The 21391-nt window shown below is 31.3% G+C and overlaps 3 protein-coding genes across 3 annotated transcripts in view; 2 read left to right on the top strand and 1 right to left on the bottom strand.

Moving 5' to 3' along the window:
- Positions 1 to 212: 212 nt before the first annotated feature.
- Sirt6 (sirtuin 6) lies at positions 213 to 3648 on the top strand. The gene is made up of 6 exons (XM_085185015.1): positions 213 to 552; positions 626 to 753; positions 829 to 1071; positions 1439 to 1612; positions 1831 to 1954; positions 2068 to 3648. The coding sequence occupies exons 1-6, from the start codon at positions 487 to 489 to the stop codon at positions 2401 to 2403; spliced, it is 1071 nt and encodes a 356-aa protein (XP_085041141.1). The 5' UTR covers positions 213 to 486; the 3' UTR covers positions 2404 to 3648.
- Dolk (Dolichol kinase) lies at positions 3112 to 7841 on the bottom strand. Its single transcript, XM_085185014.1, has 9 exons — positions 7547 to 7841; positions 7222 to 7469; positions 6707 to 6924; positions 6013 to 6201; positions 5367 to 5576; positions 5192 to 5266; positions 4500 to 4680; positions 3990 to 4067; positions 3112 to 3641 (listed from the first exon to the last, which is right to left on the bottom strand). Exons 1-9 carry the CDS (start codon positions 7669 to 7671, stop codon positions 3493 to 3495), a joined length of 1473 nt encoding a protein of 490 aa, XP_085041140.1. The 5' UTR covers positions 7672 to 7841; the 3' UTR covers positions 3112 to 3492.
- A 709-nt stretch (positions 7842 to 8550) lies between these two features.
- The window catches only part of Aldh (Aldehyde dehydrogenase), a 13951-nt gene continuing 1110 nt past the window's right edge, over positions 8551 to 21391 (top strand). The window contains exons 1-10 of the mRNA XM_085185013.1: positions 8551 to 8805; positions 10055 to 10203; positions 12110 to 12206; positions 13350 to 13518; positions 14188 to 14336; positions 16953 to 17055; positions 17418 to 17594; positions 18606 to 18724; positions 19176 to 19340; positions 21219 to 21353. Of these exons, the coding sequence (XP_085041139.1) occupies positions 8704 to 8805; positions 10055 to 10203; positions 12110 to 12206; positions 13350 to 13518; positions 14188 to 14336; positions 16953 to 17055; positions 17418 to 17594; positions 18606 to 18724; positions 19176 to 19340; positions 21219 to 21353 (1365 nt within the window). The 5' untranslated portion in view covers positions 8551 to 8703. The remainder of the gene's footprint in view (positions 8806 to 10054; positions 10204 to 12109; positions 12207 to 13349; positions 13519 to 14187; positions 14337 to 16952; positions 17056 to 17417; positions 17595 to 18605; positions 18725 to 19175; positions 19341 to 21218; positions 21354 to 21391) is intronic.

The following is a 21391-nucleotide window of genomic DNA, read 5'->3' as shown; positions in this document are numbered from 1 at the left end:
TTAAAGTAATATTTAAATTGGTTTTTTTTTATTCTAATGGTCACTGCCATTAATGTTCCAAAATACTTCTTAAAATACCTTTCGCCAATTTTTATTCGATTTATAAATTACAATTATTGTTATGTGCACCACTTGTAAGTGATTCTTTGATAATAATTTCCCAACCTGTCTTTGTTGTCAGTAATTGACAATTGACAGTCAATTGTCAAAATCATATACAATTATACTCCGATCAACGCTTTTTGTCGTTTGTTATTGATTAAAAATTGAAATATATAAAATAATTAGCTTATTTTTAAATCATTTATACAAAGCATGTGGTTTTAATACAAACTTAATAAATTCTAGCCACTGTTTAGATTTTCTAAACGATGCATCTAATAAATTAAATTATGAATAAGCAATTGTTTACTTGAATTGTGAAAAAAAGTATTATAGTGTATAAAAAAGTATTATAGCACTAAGAACTCTGATTTTTCTATTAATATGTCTTGTAATTATGCGGAAGGTTTGTCGCCATACGAAGATAAAGGTGTACTAGGAGTACCTGAGGTAGGCCTTTCTTAGTTAAGTACAAAATATAAGTATTAATGAAATTCCACTCATAAATTTCAATTTATTGCAGAAATTTGATTCTATAAGTAAATTGGACGAAAAATGTCACATATTAGCTAAACTCATAAGTGATAGTAAACATGTGGTGGTGCATACAGGGGCTGGTATAAGCACATCAGCAGGAATTCCTGATTTTAGGTACATATTTTACAGTAACCAATTAATTACATATTGAGCTTTCTTCTATTCATTTTTTTGGTAAATATTTTATAGGGGTCCCAATGGTGTATGGACTTTGGAAAAAGAAGGCAAGAAACCCAACATTAATGTATCATTTGTTGACGCAAAGCCTACAAAAACTCATATGATATTAAAGAAACTTGTAGAATGTGACAAAGTACAATACATAGTTAGTCAAAATATAGATGGATTACACCTGAAATCTGGTCTGCCTAGGAAATATCTTGCTGAATTACATGGAAATATGTTTATTGATGAATGTAACTTATGTAAAAGGTAATTTTTATATAATGTTTATTGTTTTTTTTTTACTATAATGCAATTAGTCTCTAAAACACTGGCCCAGTTGAACAATGTCTCACTGAAAATGTCATATTTGTGGTTTTAATACCCCCTCAGGAAAGTGAATTAAATTATTTTGATTTCATTGTTCTCTTAAGACAAATTTGGCTTTTTTGCTATTCAACATGCAATTTATGTAAGTTAGGTACTAGAAGTACTCATGATAACTAAGCCCAGACGAATCCTGCTTCCTGTGTAAATGATATTGATATGAGAATGGAGTGTTAACACTATATTTTTTTTGGTTATCCTGCAATATGCAGTTTCAAAGCTAAAAAAATTATACAAATATTTTTTAAAGGCAGTTTGTAAGAGGTCGTCCAGTAGAAACAGTTGGTAAAAAATGCAGTGGAGTGCCCTGTGCCCTCGCTCTTACTGGAGGAAGACCATGCAGAGGGAGGCTCTATGATGGTGTACTGGACTGGGAACATAGTTTACCTGAGAATGATTTACTTATGTCTGAGTGGCATTCAAGGTAAGTTTTATGTTATTATCTTTTACTGCAGTAGCTGAAGAGATTAGCTTGTACAACTTAATCAACTCTTTACTTCTATATGGTTTGTAAAGATACACATTTATTTACATATTTAATTTTGCTACAAGTATAACAAGCTAATAAAACCTATAACTAATATACTATTTAAAGTATGTAACATTAGTTTTTTTACTTACTTGTATATTTATATTTTTCAGTGTTGCTGACTTAAGTATATGTTTGGGCACAACACTTCAAATAATACCAAGTGGTAATTTGCCTTTAGAGACACTTAAGTATGGGGGTAAAATGGTCATTTGTAATTTACAACCGACTAAACAAGTAAGTTATTTATTCTATGTTAGATATATTGTGTTATATCATAAGATATTTCTCCCATTGATAAACAAAAGCTTCTGATTTTTAATTAAAACATTTTTTATGTAAATTTTCAGGACAACAAAGCAGACTTAATAATTAATTATTATGTAGATGAAGTATTAGAAAAAGTGATGAATATTCTAAATATAGACATACCAGAATATAATGAAACAGATAATTTAACTAAATTAGCTGAAAATACTATAATTGATTGGTCAATAACTCGAAAACATGTTTTAGCAATGGAGAAAATATTTAAATTAAAATGTAAGGGTGTAAAGAAAAAACGGTTGTTGATAAAAAATAAAAGGAGTATAGAAAATATAAATTTAAATGGTGAAGACAAATCAAAGATTATCAAACTCGAAATCAAAAAGGAAAATGACATTTCAATGAATAAAGTTTTGTAACTAAAGTATATTGTGTTGCTTTTTTATCATTTCTTTTGTACCTATTATATTATGACTTCTTGTGAGAAGAATTTTTGTTAACCATTTTTTTTAGCTTAATGCTGCATATAAGTGTCGGAAGTCAACAGCTTTGTCTTGTTAGAAGAGTGAGTTAAGGACAACATTAAATAATTCATTTCCTCGAGTGGGAATCGAACCCACAACCGTCGCGATTACACTCACAAGTTGTGCCACTGCGCCACGACAGCCTCCTCCCTCGCGTCCTTTTTCATTCATTCATAAATTAACATCAAATGTATACTGCATAACTTAGTGTATGTGATAGTAGGTTTAAATTCTGGGAAGATTATTATAATATTGCATGAAATTCACTCCCAGGGGTAAATCGAAATAAATTATCTACGTTAAATTTATTATGTATGTTGTATAGCCTACAACTTTCCTCTATATATCGACGTTGGAAAGCGATTTTATCGTATCTCAAAAGAAGGCTCTTATGACAAAATAGCTTTCCGTCGTCGATATAGATTATCCGAAATATATATTTTTTATTAAAGTAATACTTAGTTGTTACGATAAGCAAATTTAACTAAGTAAACTGTTTTGCTTAATAATATGAGTATAAGGGAGATCTTGTTAGTTATCATTAGGTTCTTTAATATTAAACTCCATATAAAATAAGAGAGGAGTGAAAATAAAAAACCAAAATAAATTATAATATTTTTAATAATATGTTGGAATGTTTTTGTTTCATTTTCATATAATTTACTTTTATACACAATATATGACTAGCCTCTAATGTTATTAATATAAAAGTATAAAAAATACCAAAACATATATCTTTTCTATATACTTACTTACATTTATCATATCATAACATGCACTCATTTTTTTAAATGTTTACATTTCCTTTTTTACAAAAAAACTATTATTTTTTTTTAAATTACTATAAACTATTTTTTGGAATAAAATATTAGGAAAAGTGGTTGTGATTAGCTGTTACTTTTATATTCCATAATTTGTAATATAAAAGTATTTTTTCATTTGTCTACTTATATATAATTATCTTCTTTTATATTTAAATATTAATTAACAAAATACCCATGTAAATTGGAATGACAACAGGGTGACTAATGGCAACACTAAGTTATCCACTTGGTCTGTCTTAGCTTCGACCAAACCTGAGATGGTGGCAGCAAATGTTGTTCTCAATAATGCACTGTTATCATTTAATAAATCTGAAAACAATTTATATTTGTTTCTTTAAAATTTCATTTTAATAGTAGCAGTGATAGGTATATTTATCTCTATCTAGTTTACCTATTAAATTCAAGCAAGAAGAGAATGCAGAGGGAACCTAGTGTTAAGACACTCAGATCTAGATCTGATTGATGATCTAGATTGACCTATAACTAGTTATAGGTCAATTAATTCTCCACTTTTCATCCATTTTATACTTGGATAGCAAAATTTAAAACTGCTATATCTTACCATTGTTATATAAACTTATGTTATTATATGTTTCCAACACTGGTATTGGAACAAATAATTATCATGTTAGTTAATTATCATAAATGTCAACTCACTTAAAAATTGTAAAGCATACACTACTCCTATTTGAGATAAAATATTAAAAGCAGTACCCTCAAATGTTCTGTTGCTGTCTGAGAAAATAAAACAAATTAAGTATTATATAAAAGAATTTAGTAGATAGGTAAGTAAAAATATAGTAGGTTTCTTCTGCCTAACCTGCTATGTGCAGGATACAGCGTGAAGCAAGAAAAAAAAATTGAAACCGTCGTGGCGCAATTAAACATCATCTGACTGTATATAATCTTGGTATAACCAAACAACAAATCAGAAACGTAAAAAAGAAAAACTTATTTAAATTTATATTTTAATTTTTTTTTGTATTTTCATTTCTTCGCTCTGGTGTCCAGGCAAAAGCACGGCGTTCAGTTCCGCGTTCCTTAACAACACACAATGCCTCCAGAACTCAGTGGAAAGTGAGGAATGGAGTATGTTAACATAAGGTCCCCTCTGCTGATGCTGCTGTGTGCGGGATACAGCATGAAGCTGATTTTTATTTATTTTACCTGGCCATTTATATTTTCCATATTTGGATCCAAACCAACTGGCGGCAGTGTCTCCAATACCGATAGATAAAACCCCACTTAGTAATTCTAATTCACTATTAATTTTACTTGGTACTACTATTAGGGGGAACGCAAGTCCTATATAGAGGTATATAGGGGTCATTGCGAATACACCACAGTCCTGAAAATAACGGTGAAATAAACATTAGTTTAATCTTAGATATACTGTCTATCATACTAAAATGGGTTATTTTAGTATGACAGACAGTATATCTCAGTATATCAGATATGGAATTATTTTTTTATTAAAAACTAAAATATCTATTTTTGCGTATTGAATACTTTTCCAGAGGCTTTTACAATAAAAAAATATATTTTCATTTGTATTCTTTGTATACTTATATATTTTTTATTTTATAAAATTTATTTAATCAAAATCAACTTAAGTTAAAAAATACCAAATTCTAACAAAATTGTGACTTCACTTTCAGAGGTAATTGGAAAGCTGGAAACAATGTAATACTTTTCTTTGTGCCATCAATTTAAAAAAAAAAATATAATTATATTATTTATAAAGCAATTTGGAATTCCTCTGGGAAAACAAAAAAGTATTGATGGCAACCCTAGGATGCAGTTCAAAATATTGTTTTAATAGTTATATTTCTAATTTTATATAAATATAAAACCCTTACTTTTTCATCTGAATAAACTAAAAATGCAGATTGTAAAGCTGATGAAACAGGTTCTATCCCAGATTTTCTTAATGCCTGCAATAAATTAATTTGACTACTATTTAAATTGTATCCAATATTTCAATGATATTTTGTTTTTATATTGATATAACATATTGAAAAAATATCATCTTACTTCAACAAAAATCAACACTGCAAAACCAATTCCTGCGGCGAATGTCATTAAATTAACATCAAATATGATCCCTGTCATGAACACGAGAGAAGCGAATATGTGAAAACTTTTTCTTGTAACTGTGCTTGCTTTCACCCCAATTTTAGTCCGCACAAATAATACACATATTGATATAATCAATAGAATCAACCAAAATATAAAGATTTTTACCTGAAATAACATCTTTTTATTAGTATTTTTAAAACCAGAGAAATTGGAGATATATTTCCAAAATAGCAATTATTTGTAAATAATCGTACTTTTTCTTTGTATATTAATATAATATGTTAGAGTTTTATCTGTATAATATGCTTGTTAAAAGATTTTTTTATTTTTATTTCAAATAGTAGTGTCAAGACGCCATCCTCTAGCTTTTGACCGCCTAGATTCTAGACATTGCTACTTTGCTAAGCAACTGTAAAGTCACATTTTGTTTTGCCACAGCAAGGAAATGGAAAAAAATCGCCCGAATGGAGATCACAACCACCCTCAGCCTTTGTCCCAATTGCTTTACAATGGCCTTGTTTATAAGGTTAATTCTCATTAAGACCTTAACAAAAGATAACAAATAAAATTAAAATCATAAAAAATATTACAATGTTCTCACCCGATTTTTACCCATGAATATGTAACTGTATATTGTTATTAAACACTTAGAGCCCATAATGTAATGTAATGTGAATAATACAAAGAAAGCTCCAAAGCCTACTATATACCCAAGTGTTTTTATGTTTCTTTGATTGTCTGACAAGTAATGCAATGCCATTACAATTAAAAGCACTCCACATAATACTGTCTGAAAAAATTAAAAAATATATATAGATTGGTTACAAAATATTATATCTTTAAAGATATGTATTTAAATGACATTAATATTTATGGTTGTAATTTTAATATAAGTGGTTTTTTGTTTCACACTTCTAATCAGGAAGCATGCAGCATGGTAGACAGAGAACCTAGTATCAAGATAACTCATTCTCCACCATCTACTAAAATCTGGGACGTTGCATAATGAATGGCGGAACTTAACATGTTAAGTTCCACCACCTTCACTGATCTCACCAGAGGGAGAATATAAATTATGCATTCCCTTGAAAGAATGAACCACCATTCCGCTTACAGCCACATGCTGTACCATTACACCACCATGGCCTTATGATTAAAGTGAAAGAAAAGAAATTTAAAAAAGAAAATTATTCATATAAACTAAATATAGATTTTTCTTATGATTTTCAACAAGGAACCTAATTTTAAGCAAACTTATATTTAGTGAATGGTATATGGCTTAATAATCAACTTACACATATTATTGTACTGATAAAGTCTATTTCTTCATCATTGCTGTATAATTTATAAAATAATTTAACTGTGAATATACATGAAAATAAAACTGTTGACTGAGCCATAATCATTGCTTCACCTATAGTAAATGTCCTATAACATTTTTTTATACTTATCTCAAGCATCCACTCAAATAGTAGTGTAGATATAAGTGGAAATGTTATTGAGAACCACAACCCTAAAAGTATAATAAGCCAATATTATTGTGTAAGTATGATAAAAACTTTAACTATAGCTTGTTTTATAAAATCATAAAAAATAAACATTAAACTTTTATTAAAAATTTTATAGACACATAAACATTGACTACTGTTAAGTATGTTAAAACAGTTGGTTTCCAACTATATATAATACTAAAATATATGATGAATCTGGTTATAGATTCTTTATTTACAATATGTAACAATCTCTATAACCAAATACTATTTAAATTTATTTTATTTTAAGAAAATAAAATAAAATAGAATTTCCATACCCTGTTTCAAAAATAAGAGTGTGGTAATAGTTGTTACTAAGCCCGAAGCTATACATGTTAATGGTGTTTTATTCACAATCTCACTTGAAGTAGAGAGAAATAAAGAGAATATTATGGACTGGATTAACAGTGTTATAGAAATACATGATATCAATTTGTACACGAGTGATACTTCATCGTAACAACTGTATGTTATCAATATTGCTGGTAGTAAAAACGCACACCAAATTCCATTGCTGGGAGAAGGCCTTGAAGAAAAAAAAGATAAATACTTATTTACTATTATTTGCAGTCATTTCAATATTGTTAAAATCATATTTCTTACCGTGTTTCTATAGTTGCTTCTTGTAAATGTAATGTAATTTGTTTATCATAATGTATCAAAGTATCAAAATAGTGCAATAAAATATTTTTTGAAAATAAATTATGAGACTTATGTAAATTGGACATTTTAATAACAGTATTAGTAATTTCTATTATGATATATGCTCAATAAAGTTCTAAAAACAAAGGTCAAAGGTCAAATATTAACTTTATTCGCCATAATCATTTTGATTTAGATTAAATGATTATTCATAATTAAAAATAAGCACATTATAATTAAATGTTTATCAAAATCAAGGTCAAGGATGTCAAATTGAAATTGATAACAGATTAGAATTGTTAGTTGTTAAATAAGGATGTTACCATACATAAAAAAACCGTTTAATTAACTATAGATAAAGATGAAACTACACTATCCCCGAGGCTACATAATAGAAACAAAAATAACGAATAGAAACAAAAATAACATGGTGCTGTTCTGTATATTATTATATACACGTATGTGTGTATATTATTATATAAATTGTATTGAAAAAAATCGCAATCGATGGATTAACGGTTGTCTTCAAGCAGAGGACCTTCTTACCTGTCCTTTTACTGGCTTGTATGTTCGCCGATTTCCAGTTCGGTAGACATTTCGCAAGTAAATTTTTACTTTTATTTTTAAATACTTTAAAAATTATAAATACAAAGAATAAACGCTAAACGTGTCATTCGGATAGCATTAAAGCAACGTTCGCATTCGAAATAATCAATAATTCAAATTATTTTTTGTCATTTATTATTTGGTTTTCACATTATTGAAATGTTTATGATGCCACATCATACTCATATGTAAATTGGATTAAAAAACTCGTGTAACTTAAAAAAAAAATAGTTTATTCAGGTTATTTCTAATATTAATTTAAAATGTATTGAGTAATCTAGGTTTATATTACCAATTTATTGACAATAATCTTAAAATATATGTAACGCTGTAACTGGCAACACTATCTAGTAACTGACAATCTTGAATGTTCATTCACAATTTAAGAATTTGTTATATATTTAACTACATTTACATTAGTGTTTTGCTAGCGTACTTGACTGCGCGAGTTGACGCAGATTTAGCATTTTAATTTATAACTTTTGTACCAAAGTTTTTCATATTTATTAAAAATGCTGCGGAACATTACTAAAATAGTGCAGTCGCAAAAAGCTAAATTTGCTACAGCTTCTGCGGCAAAACCTAATCCCAATCCTGAAATTTTGTACACCGGGGTGAGTTTATTATTTTTCTTACATAATAAGCATTTATTACTATTAATGCGTAAGTGTTAAATAAGGAAATTTCAGTAAATTAATAAAAATATAGGAGTTATGTAGTTTTAAATACACAAATTCTAAAAATATCTATTAGAAAGATGCCGGTTCAGACAGTCGGTGTTAAGAATGTAATTGTTTTGAATTTGTATTTTAATAAAATGTATGTAGGTGTATAATACATTATTTATATTTAAAACAACGTGTAAATATATAGTATTTATTGGTTTCTTTATTGTATGAAAATGATTATTTAGTGCCTTTTGAGAATAATCACAATAAAAAAATACATATTCTCCTCCGAGTACTTAATAAAGATAGGGAAGAATAGCAATAAATATAAAATTTTAAATGCTAATATTTTTTTAACAAGTCCTTACTTCAAATAATGCGATAGTTATCAGAATATATTGCACCAGTCGTGGTGCAGGGGCACAACGTAAACAAAATGTAAACGCGACATATTGTGGGTTCGATCTCTGGTGTCGAGTTAAAGAGCAGCGTTAAGTTCCGCCACTCAACACCCAATATTTCTTAAACTGTCGCCTTAACATCATTCTTCATTTGCCTACATGAAGCTGAAAAAACCGAAAGAGACCGAAAAAGACCGAAATATTTTATTCCGGTCTATTAATTTTAGATCTAATTTTAGAGACAGACCGCTTCAACTTTATATTATGAATTTATAACAGAAAAAATGGACTATGTAATTTTGCAAGTCATCATGTTATAATTTCTTATAATGTATTAATGGCCATGACTTTTGCATATTTATTAATATATATACCTAAATGTAACCAGATGCTTTGAGCGAAGTTGTATATCATGAATACCAAGAGTACAGTAATGTTAATTTTATAGATAAAAATGTCCGGTAAACTTCTATTAAGATAAATTTATCGTGCGTGGAATATATAATATTTTTTAATTTTTTTATTACGCTATCATGGCCCCGATATGTACTTACTACCTGCAGGATGATTTTGGAATAAAATTGATTGATTATTCAGCTAAATTACTTGTACAATAGCAATGAATGTTTGCAGTTTGACCTTATACCAATAGTGTACTTATGATACGTCCATTACGTGACACGGCCTGCCTTAATTGTGTCGTTTTTTTAAAACAATAATAGACATTCTTTTTTAGTAAAATATCTTTAATTAAATTAGTAAAATAAACATTTTATTTTTTAAATTATTCTTAGATCTTCATCAACAATGAGTGGATGAAATCAATCGACGGACAGACGTTCCCCACAGAGAATCCAGCGACAGGAATAGTTATCGCAGATATCCAACAGTCGAGCAAGGCGGACGTCGATCTAGCCGTGCAAGCTGCTAAAGATGCTTTCAAGTTAGTGAATCCTTTAATTATTAACAATATAATGAGATAGGAAAAAATAATGCTTAGGGGCATATTATCGAGGATTATTACCACTCAAGTTCCACCACTCAGAAGCAATGCCTCAGGAGTTCCGCCGAAAGTGAGTAACTGAAGTGTCTTAATAGTAACGGAGTGTTAATTACTCCCTTCCCACGTTAAGACACTTCATGAAAATATTTGATTTTCCTCGAGTGGGAATCGAACCCACAGTTTGTCGTGTTTACAGTCGCACATGTGCACCTGCACTACGGCTGGCCTCGAAAAACTCTTTATGTAATTTACGCAGAAATCAATATACCTAGAAACTTAATCGACAATTTATATGTCCATTTTATGACTCGACTAATTTTACAAAAAAAATAAATGAACAAGAAATCACCAAGGATTGATCTTAATAGGTTTTGGATCCAGTTTTTATGAAAACTTTTAGTTTCCTTGTTTTTACTGATTGTAAAGTTGCTATAAATAAAATTGTAATAGTTAACTACATAATAAACTAAACGGTTAGAGACCGTCGTGGCCCAGTAACACACACTAAACGCTTATGGGTTCAATTCTCACTCGGGATGAATTGTTTAATATTGTCATTTCCTCTCCCTGGTAACAACGCTGAAGTGGTACGTTCCACCACTCAACACGCCATGATTCGTAAATCCGGCGGAAAGTGGGGAACTGAATATTTTAATACAAGGTTCCCAAATAATAAGTGAATAACTCTAGTTTTAACTTTATTTATTTTATTTTAATAACTTTTTATATTAATTAACTAAAACGAAGCACAAAACACAAAACGAAAAACAAACATAAATTTACTTAAACAAGAAACAGAAAAAAGAAACAAATGAAAAATAGTGTAAAGGCGGCCTTATCACCCACAGGCCTTTAAAGAAAAAAACGTAGTTAAATACAAGTTATTGTATATCTACATACTACAATACCCTACCAGGTATTTATGGTTATACCAGTAAATTAAGTCTATTGTGATATGCTCGAACGCATACTGCTCTTTTATACATATAATTTTATAGTTCCGCTTAGTGACCGAACTGTAACTACGGCCGACGAGTTGTGGCCGACTTTAAGATAGCTGTAGATGATTTTTTTTTTCGTTTCATTATTGTCTTCCCGAGTAAACAATGCGTAAAATTTTAAAAAGCCTAGACTTTTTGTTTAAATTTTAGCGAAACAGTAGGACTGACAGAAAGAACCTTTACAATTCTTAAAACATGACATAACAATAATAAATTAAAATTCTTTTCCCACTAATGGTCCGGATGTTTAATTAAATAATAATTTTACAAATACAAACTAAACAATGCTCATACATCATAGTTGTTTTATCATTTTTTGTACGTATTAATTATGAAAATGAAAATGCAAGAATAAACGATAAAAGCTTATCCGTTATTTTGTCTTGCATTGTTGCTTGTTGGATTGATTAAGTATTTTTATTTATAGACTACATTATCATTATTATGATTAAAGCCTATATAGCTCAATAGACCGGAATGGAAGAAATGGAGAGAGGCCTTTGCCCAACAATGGGATGGTGTAGGCTAGGTAAAAAAAAATGATTAAGGCGCAGACCTACCTAAAAATGAATAACAAGTAATGACTAACGAAAATAACTTTTTTTTAGCGTTACGCTGTATCCCGCACACAGCAAGGTAGGCAGAGTGAGCCCGGGAACCTAGTGTATCGTGTACCGTTCCCCATTTTCCGCCGTTAGGTACGTGTTGAGTTCTTGAACTCAACTCTGGGATTTTCCTGGGGACACCAGAGCGAAGAAATCGGAAATGTTATATATTATTTAAAAATATTTCTCAGCAATAAAATATATTTTTTAAACGTTTCCAAATTTTTCTGTTGTTTTCAGACTTGGTTCGACATGGAGACAAATGGACGCGTCTCACCGTGGCTATCTCCTTAATAGATTAGCAGACTTACTTGAAAGAGATAGGGCATATGTAGCGGTAAGTATGTCTAAAAATGCTTATCAAATTTCCTAGTAAGTAGTTTTTATATAATACGTATACGTTTGGATTTTTATATCCTTATTAAACAAAATAAATAAATAAACCAAGAATTAAAAAAACATTGAGGCCTGTCGTGGTATAGGGGCGACAGGTGGGTTCCATTCTCACTCGCTCTGGCAACGAGGCAAATGCGACGTTCAGTTCCGCCAATCAACACGTAATGCCTCCCAGAATTTGGCGGAAACTGGGGAGGGAAGTGCTTTATAAGGCATGTAGTGTCTTAACATTAGGTTCCCAGATTCCCGCTGTGCTGTTATACCGCTCGATACAGTGGGAAGTTAAAGAAAAGAATTAAAAACTTAATTTGATATTGATAGCGTTATGTTATGTGCTATAATAACTCAACTCTACATAAAATATATGATAAAATTCCTATAATAAATATCCTTTTTTTTGCACAGTCATTTTAATAAATAGACACACATATATATGTATGTGCGTGACATTCAGATATCAAACGACGTTACTGTTATGACGCTTACGAATATAACAATTGTTTGATAAAATGATAGCAGTAAATGTTGATTTTCAGATGACCATATTGTTTAGATATTATAGATAATAGATCATTTATTTAATGTGTTTATTTATATGATTAAATATAGTTTGATTTATTTTTAGCTGCACGCCGTACCCCGCACATAGTGGGGTAGGCAGAGGGAACCTATTTTTAAGTGTTTCTAAATTATAATTACGCTGTCTAAGGAAACTCTAGATTTTTTCATTACTCCTCCTTTTTTTTAAATAATTAGTTCCATTCATTGATATTTTTCTATTCTGAAATTAAATTTATTATTCTTTCATTATTCTCACAATACGTACTTTATGTGAATCATAAAGTAGTAAAGTATAATATTATGTTGTTTTCCATACGGCCTTGATACATGAGAAATGTCTTGTTTATAAACTTATGTACATATATATTACAGGAAAAACTTGTTTATACAATGTATGTATTTATACGTAAAAAGTAAAAGCAACGTATGTGCTACTTTTAATACTGATGGATAATTTTAATTCGTTTTTATTCGCTTTACATTTTTTTTATTGGTGGATTTTTTTATGAGTATATTGTTTCAGAGTCTGGAGACTCTGGACAACGGCAAGCCCTTCCTAGCTTCTTACCACGTAGACGTACAGAATTCTATCAAAAATCTAAGATATTATGCGGGATGGGCGGATAAGAACCATGGCAAGGTGATAGCTGCTGATGGCAAATACTTCGCTTACACACGCCATGAGCCTGTCGGTGAGTTGAATTAGCTTGTTTTAATTTTTATATGCTTTCACTTAAATGGATGAAATGGATGACAGGGATGGCGAAGATGACATATGTACAGTGTAGATCTTAACACATACCTTATTATTCATAATAATTTCGATTGGAAATCATAGTTTTGGAAATTCAACTAAGGAATTTCATAAAATTTTCAGACTTTTTTACATATATAGTATAAAGTTCTAGTAATAAAACATGTACTGTAAATATACTTTTAACACCAATAATCCTAAAATTATGACAATTTATTATCAGCATCAAAGTATTTGATTACTAGCATGTCAATCTCAACATCGGACGTGTATCTAGGAATAGGAATGCCACTGTTTTACGAAGCTTTTTAAAAAACTAGCCTTTACATACTTACTTTGCATTTGAATAAATTATAAAAACAATGAACCCAAAATATCACAATATAAATCGTAAATATAATCTATGTGTGTTTGTTGGTTATCTATATGATAATTAGTTAATTAGATTATTTAATAATTACTTATTTGTATCATCTTCGTAGAAATATCTCATAAAATATATTTCTTATGAATGTATGTACATCAAAGAATAATTTCAACTTTGCGTTATACAGAATGTAGCATAGGCATATACAAATAATATTTGAAATATTTAATTATGTCTTAGGTGTTTGCGGTCAAATTATCCCATGGAACTTCCCGTTGTTGATGGCTTCGTGGAAGCTCGGACCGGCGCTGGCCGCCGGTTGCACTGTGGTTATGAAGCCTGCAGAACAAACACCTCTCACTGCTTTGTATTTGGCGCAGCTTATTAAGGTAAGTTAAGTTTTGTCTGGTTGACACTGGGAGGAACGTCATGATGATCTCCTTGGGGTCCTAATACTTTAAAGAGGTTGATGACGGTGGACAAGGTGAAAGAGGACTTACTCCTTTCTCTCGAAATAAGCTGAGGAAAATTTATATATTAAATATTCAATTCCCCTTGAGAAGAGAGAGAGAATTGAACCCACAACCGTCGCGTTTACAGTCGCACCCGTATGCTCCGGCTCGCCACGACGACCTTAGAAATACATAGCTGTGTAAATTTCAATCGCCAAAGCGCGAACCATCATAGGGAAGACTATGATGGTTCATGAGATACACCCTGATGACGGTCAAATAGACCCCGTGGGCACGGAACCCTAAAACTTCACGTAAAATAACAAAGTAGGACAAATCAACATATCAACTCGTAAAATGGGCTAAGTATATGATAAATGATGAAATTAAACATATTTGTTTTCCTCTTGTTGTCTACTTCAAATGGAATTGTAAATATTTATATACCTACTTACATTATGCATTCTAATGATATTGCAACCTACACACAAACAAACTACAAGATATTGTTACATTGTTATTTATTATAAATATGTAGACGTGGATTGCAAGCATGCATAACACTCGGGTCATTGACCGCGAATGTAAATTATAAATAGAAATACAAACTTTTTGATAGAATCGTATTGTCTTAACGCAAATATCTATTCAATCTTTTGGAAGGAATATTAAGGATCGGTTTATCACTAGCTCGTAAAGTCCCTGATAGCTATATCTTCAATTTTTCGTTTTGTAGATCTCGTATATCTAATAAATAAAGTGTCGCTTGGTGTATAAGACAGTTGAAGAAGAATAATCATCAGGCCAGGAAGGTGTCTTTGTGATATTTCACACTAATAACATTGACAAAAAATATTTAATATTTTATATTAATTTCGACGAACATTTCGATCGTAATTACGCCAAGATCTTATTATTTGGATCACTTGATTAAATAACGACATGAAATAAAACATTAAAAGAAATGCTAATGAAGCCGCTTTTAAAACAAAATATCGAGACGCAAAATAGTCAGGCAAACAGATGACACTTTCATTTCGTTCTACAACTATATTTTTAAACTTTAAATATGGACAAATCGTATAAGTTATAGGTACTAAAAAATATAAAAAGTTTCCTTTTATATTTTCAAGTAGAAATTTATTACATTTGCTTGAATTATTTTGTATAAAATTTCATAGTTGTTTTAAAATAACAATTTTGATAAAAATATACGTTGTAGTAACGAAACAAAACAATAAAATAAGTGGCTGATTGAGAGTTTAAAAAAAAATGGAAAAAAAGTTATCAACAGCCTCTATCTAACATATTGCATATATCTTATACTTGTAGCTTATTAAAGTATGCAGTAGAAAGCTGGCGCTTTATTTACGGGATCAAATTTACAAAATAAATCGGGAGAATGTTTATGAAGGAAATTAGTTGAAATACAGGGGCCGTCGTGGCGCAGCGGCACAAGGGTGTGACTAACGCGACGGTAGTGGGTTCGACCTCCACTCGAGGAAGTAAAATATTTATTTACGTTTATATTTGCATTTCTTCGCTCTAGTGTCGAGGCAAAGCACGGCGTTGAGTTCTGCCAATCAACGCCTCAAGAATTCGGCAGAAAGTGGGGAACAGTGTCTTAACACTAGCTAGCTACCTATCCTGCTGTGTGCGGGATCCAGCGTGAAGCTGATTTGATTATTTATTTATAATTGTTAATACCTAATATATCTACTAGGTATGTCAACAGTGAGTTAGTTTGTTTCGTTCGTTCTTAACTATTGGGATTTGTATTTATAGGCAAGGAATGCAAAATACCTAGCATTGACTTGTTACCACGATCCCCTCGACGTGACACGTATACGAATAGTCCAATATTTATTTAATTATTGTAAATTCATTTGAACTGTGGGTTCAGACCTTGTTAGATAAATGATCATATGCATGTTTCTTTGCTTACTATTTGTTATCTTTACGTGTCTATCTAAAGATAGAAACTAGTGTTAATACACTCTGATCTGTGCCTTATGCCTATTTAATAGTAATTTAGTGTCATTTGGAACGCTATACCTATCTAAAAGCCGAGATTTGTTACAACGAATGGTCGGGAAGTCTAGAGTAGAAATTAAAGTGATTTTGCGTTACACAGTTAGCTTCCCAACATTAGGAATTTGCGCCACTTACAATAATCACTCTTTAATATAGTTTTTCCTTATTTTTATAATAGTGTATCTAAACAGGCTTAGCATACCAATATTGAAGTTAAAGAAATGTATATAAAATGTCTTAGTAGTTGTCATTACCGCGTGTTCGCCTACTAAAAGTGCTATACATTTTGATTAGTTAATTATTAAAGTCATCAATTTACTTTGTAGTTAAATTATTACTTAAAATTATATACATTTATTGACGCTGTGACACAACATGTAAAAATCTCCTCTGTTCGCGGCGTTGAAAATTCAGTGATGCGTAGGGAACGGAGTGTCTTAACATTCCCAATATTTTCCCATGTGGGATACTGCGTAAAGATACAAAAAAATGATATTTATATAAATATGATGAACGCAGGAGGCGGGCTTCCCCCCGGGTGTTGTGAACATGGTGCCGGGGTACGGAGACGCGGGCGCGGCTCTCGTCGATAATCCTCATGTCAATAAAATTGCTTTTACAGGTATGTTTTTGACATTATATAGGTATGTTGGAATTAATGGAATTGGAATTAATTATTAACTTAATATATTTTTTTAAATTAATTATGTAATATTTCAGTGATTTTCATTATTCAGCGGAAACTGGGAGCGCTGGGCTCCCTCTAACCTGCCTACCTGCCTACCCTGCTATATGCGGGAAACAGTGTGGAGAAGAAAAAAATAACTTTTGGTGCTAGATAACACTTTTTTAATTCGAACCAATAGTTTCTGAGATTCAATCATTCAACCAAAATACTCTCCAGTTTATAATATAAATATCGACGATACACATATTTGTCTCCATATATTATCCTTTTAAACGTCTAAACGTGTATGTTACCAGGATCAACCGAAGTTGGGAAATTAATCCAACGTGGCGCCGCTGGTAATGTGAAACGAGTAACCCTGGAGCTGGGCGGCAAGTCCCCCAACATAGTGCTGGCTGACGCCGACCTGCCCTACGCCGTGGAACAGGCTCACCAGGCGTTGTTCTTTAATATGGGACAAGTTTGTACTGCTGGTAAGTTCTGGAAGGTTATGGTTAAGCGATAGTGGAGGTGGTTGGCCTTAGGTTGGTTAGGATGGGTGTGCAAGTTAACTGATCAATGCCGTCCTGCCATACGCTGTTGAAAGAGTACTATTACTATATGAGACAAGTTTCTACTGCTGGTACGTTCTAGAATGTTAAGTTACAAGAAGAGTAAGTACTAGAAAGTTTACAGTTAAGTTAAGGTTAAATGATGAAACAAGTGTTCGTTCGCGCTTAGTATGGATGCACATCCATAATATTATTTATTTTATTTATTTTTATTTTTTGTTTTGTTAATAATTTTGTTTATGTTTGTGTTTGTTAAAAATATTTGTATCTTTGTATAGTTTTTATGTTTTCTATAACTTAATGTACTTAGGAATGTGCAGTGGTCACACAAGCCAAATCGGGCTTAAGACCGCGAAGAATAATTAATTTTAATGTACTTTGTTATAAATAAATAAATAAATAAAAAAAAGCCTACTACCCACCCATAATTGTGCAACCAAGTCGCTATTACTATATTATAGACATTACGCTGCTATATTATTAAGTACTCTACTATACTATACTAGTAATAAGGCATTTTTATAAAGTGTGAGAGAGCTAAAACACCAGTTTTTTTAGCTTTTGGTTCAACAGTGAATAATTTTATTTGCCTGTAAGTCAACTTAGAAAAGATCAAATTAACTAGGATTAAGTAAGGTTAACATTTGTCGAGTGTAAGATTTGTGTGGATGTTTCGTTTCACAACTTTGAAGGCAAACAATGACGAACATTGTGGTTATTTAGAACCCTTGTTTCTTTGTTTCGATATAAATATTTAGTTAATCGTTATTCTACATTTAGGAACAAAGATACTTTTCAGAAGATATATTCGAACGTATTTCAAATTTCTCTTTCTCCCTTAATCTTCTTAAAAAAATCAGAGTTATTAGCGTAATATTGTACTTGTTGTATATCTACATTCAAACCTAAAGACTAATTTCCCATAAACTACAGGTTCCAGAACATTCGTAGAGGATTCAATCTACGATAAGTTCGTGGAGATGTCGGCAGCGCGCGCCGCCAAGCGCGTCGTGGGGGACCCCTTCTTACCTGATACTGAACAGGGTCCGCAGGTAAGGAAATATATTTTTTTTTCAATAGGTTTGTAAATAAAAATATAACTAAATTATATTTTGTTAACTACCTGAAGTTTTAGTTTTTAATGATAATTTTATGAAAAATTTAGCATATTGAGGCCAGTCGTGGCGCAGAAAGCGTAACTGTAAACGCGACTAGTTGTGGATTCGATCCCCACTCGAAGAAAATTATATATTTATTTAAAATTATAAATTTATATATTATTAGAAATATATTCTATTTCTTTGGTGTCGCGGCAAAGTGTGGAGTTGAATTTTACCACTCAATATACAATTGGCGGAAAGTGGACAGCAGTGTCTTAACATTAGGTTCCCTCTACTTACCCCCTGTGTACTGAATACAGCGTGAAGCTGTTTTATTTATTTTTTATGCATATAAATAATTTTATAGCTCAAGTAATGAAACATGATCTTTCCCAACATAAAGATCGACGGCGAGCAACACAAGAAGATTCTAGGACTAATAGAGACCGGCAAGAAGCAGGGGGCGCGGTTAGTGGCCGGCGGCGGCGCTGTGCCCCGCCAGGGGTACTACGTGCAGCCCACAGTGTTCGCTGACGTCAGCGACGACATGGACATTGCCAAAGTTGAGGTGAGTCGGTGGAAATGGAAATATATTATTTATTAAAGTCAAATCCGCGTAATCATCTACAGTTAACGTAAGTGCGGTCACGACTTCAGTGATCCAGAATTCAACATTAAATTAAATTTAATGCCTTTTCGTCTGTTCATGATTTGTGATATAAAGAATATAGGAAGAAAGTTGTGGCACCTTCTTTTATTCCTGTTTTGTCTTCACACGCTGTATCCTGCATATATCAGGGCAGAGAGACGGAACCTAGTGTTAATGCTTTTTGCCCCCCACATAGAACCAAAATTTTGACACAGTGCATGATAGGTGGCGGAGCTAACTACTTTTAGTGTTTGTGCCTTGGATATATAATATAATATTAATTTTACATTTAATTGTATAACAGTATAAATATTCTTTAATATTTTAAAATATAGACAAAGAATGTAAACACACAATTACATAAGATTCACACAGATATAATATAAAGTAAATTTATTGCAAAAAAACAGCATATTCCTTAACGAAATGCTCTAAAAATCCCCGTTTTCTTATTTCGTTAGTATAGACGCGTATTATCGAGTAGGTACGTAACAGATAACATATCTAACATAACATACTTACGTAATGAATGCGATACAAATATAGATGTGACCTTGAGACACGCTCGAGATTCGTGAACCATTTGAATTGAAAATTATAAGCCAAAAATATTATTATATCGTTGGGCGCATTGCTGATTTTTTATTTGAAACAGATATAACGACAGACAGACAGACAGATGTTGAGTGTTGAGTGGCGAAACTCAACGCCGCGTGTTGCTTTGCCAGAGATAGGAAATTAAAATATATTTTTTTGTATATGTATAGTAAAGAAGCTAAGAGGCCAGTCGTGACGCATTTGCACTGTAAACGCGACAGGTTGTGGGTTCGGTTCCGACTCAAGGAAAAGAAAAATAATTATTTTTATTTCTTCGCTCTAGTGTCGGGGCAAAGCACGGCGTTGAGCTTAGCGTTAACATTTTTTTTTCTTATAAATAATTCAAATGTAATATGATAATAATAAATAATATAAATTTGTCCTTATTATACAATAAAATAGTAAATAATAATCGATTATATTATTATTATTTAATCAAATGTTAGGCATGACATTTATAAATATCTAATAACATTTATGGGTAATAAATAACTATTTATTTGTGATATTAGAAATACTACAAAAACAATAATATTATTACGATATTATTATACAATAACAAACAATTTTAAAACACCATAAAAATGTAATATTATATGTATTTTATGTAATCATTAATTTAATCACCCGCAAACCTTGTTGCAACTTTATGACCCATCCCTATACTATACCATATCTTAAGTAGTTTCATGTGTAAAACGTAGGTATCCGTATTTTTTTCGTTCCCATACACTCTCTAAGGAACTTAAATGCTAAATTTATATTTAAAAAAAAGTACATCTGGCGCTGTACGTTGTTTGTTTGTCATTCACTAAATAACGAAAGAAAATAAATCGGCTTCACGCTGTATCCCGCACACAGCAGGAAAAAGAGGGAACCAAGTGTTAAGAAACTCTGTTTCCCCACTTTCCGCCGAATTCTGGAGGCATTGCGTGTTGAGTGGCGGAACTCAACGCTGCCCCTTGTCTCGAAACCACAACCAGTCGGTTTACAGTCACACTTTGTGCACCCGCGCCACGAAAGCCTCAGTATGGATAAACATCGTGAAATAAAAAAAATCCTACGTCTAAACTGTTTACATATCTTAATTATTTTTTTAGGTATGGGTTTGAAATATTTTTCCCTCTATGCTGCTCCCGTAAAAAGAGCGCAGACGCTTCCACCTGAATATCATATAAATGCTACCATATTTTTTAACAGATCTTCGGTCCAGTCCAGCAAATTATCAAGTTCTCTAAATTAGACGAAGTTCTGGAACGTGCCAACAACACGGAGTACGGTCTGGCGTCCGCCGTCTTCACTAAGGACCTTGATAAGGCCAATTACCTTATACAAGTATGTATTAACCTTATACTTTTTATGTTAATTTTCTA

This window comes from Heliconius melpomene, chromosome 4, assembly GCF_056956725.1.
Source record: "Heliconius melpomene rosina isolate 202511_hmr_F chromosome 4, ASM5695672v1, whole genome shotgun sequence".
NCBI classification, from domain to species: Eukaryota; Metazoa; Arthropoda; class Insecta; order Lepidoptera; family Nymphalidae; genus Heliconius; species Heliconius melpomene.
This window is presented reverse-complemented; position numbering and strand designations above follow the sequence as displayed.

Excerpts from the sequence above, each read along its gene's own strand:
- Sirt6 (XM_085185015.1), top strand. The coding sequence starts at position 487 with ATGTCTTGTAATTATGCGGAAGGTTTGTCGCCATACGAAGATAAAGGT. Across the intron at positions 1,072-1,438 it reads GAATGTAACTTATGTAAAAG|GCAGTTTGTAAGAGGTCGTC; the intron begins GTAATTTTTATA and ends TATTTTTTAAAG. Across the intron at positions 1,613-1,830 it reads ATGTCTGAGTGGCATTCAAG|TGTTGCTGACTTAAGTATAT; the intron begins GTAAGTTTTATG and ends TATATTTTTCAG.
- Dolk (XM_085185014.1), bottom strand. The coding sequence starts at position 7,671 with ATGTCCAATTTACATAAGTCTCATAATTTATTTTCAAAAAATATTTTA. Across the intron at positions 4,681-5,191 it reads TAGTTTATTCAGATGAAAAA|GACTGTGGTGTATTCGCAAT; the intron begins GTAAGGGTTTTA and ends CGTTATTTTCAG. Across the intron at positions 4,068-4,499 it reads TGGAAAATATAAATGGCCAG|ACAGCAACAGAACATTTGAG; the intron begins GTAAAATAAATA and ends TTATTTTCTCAG.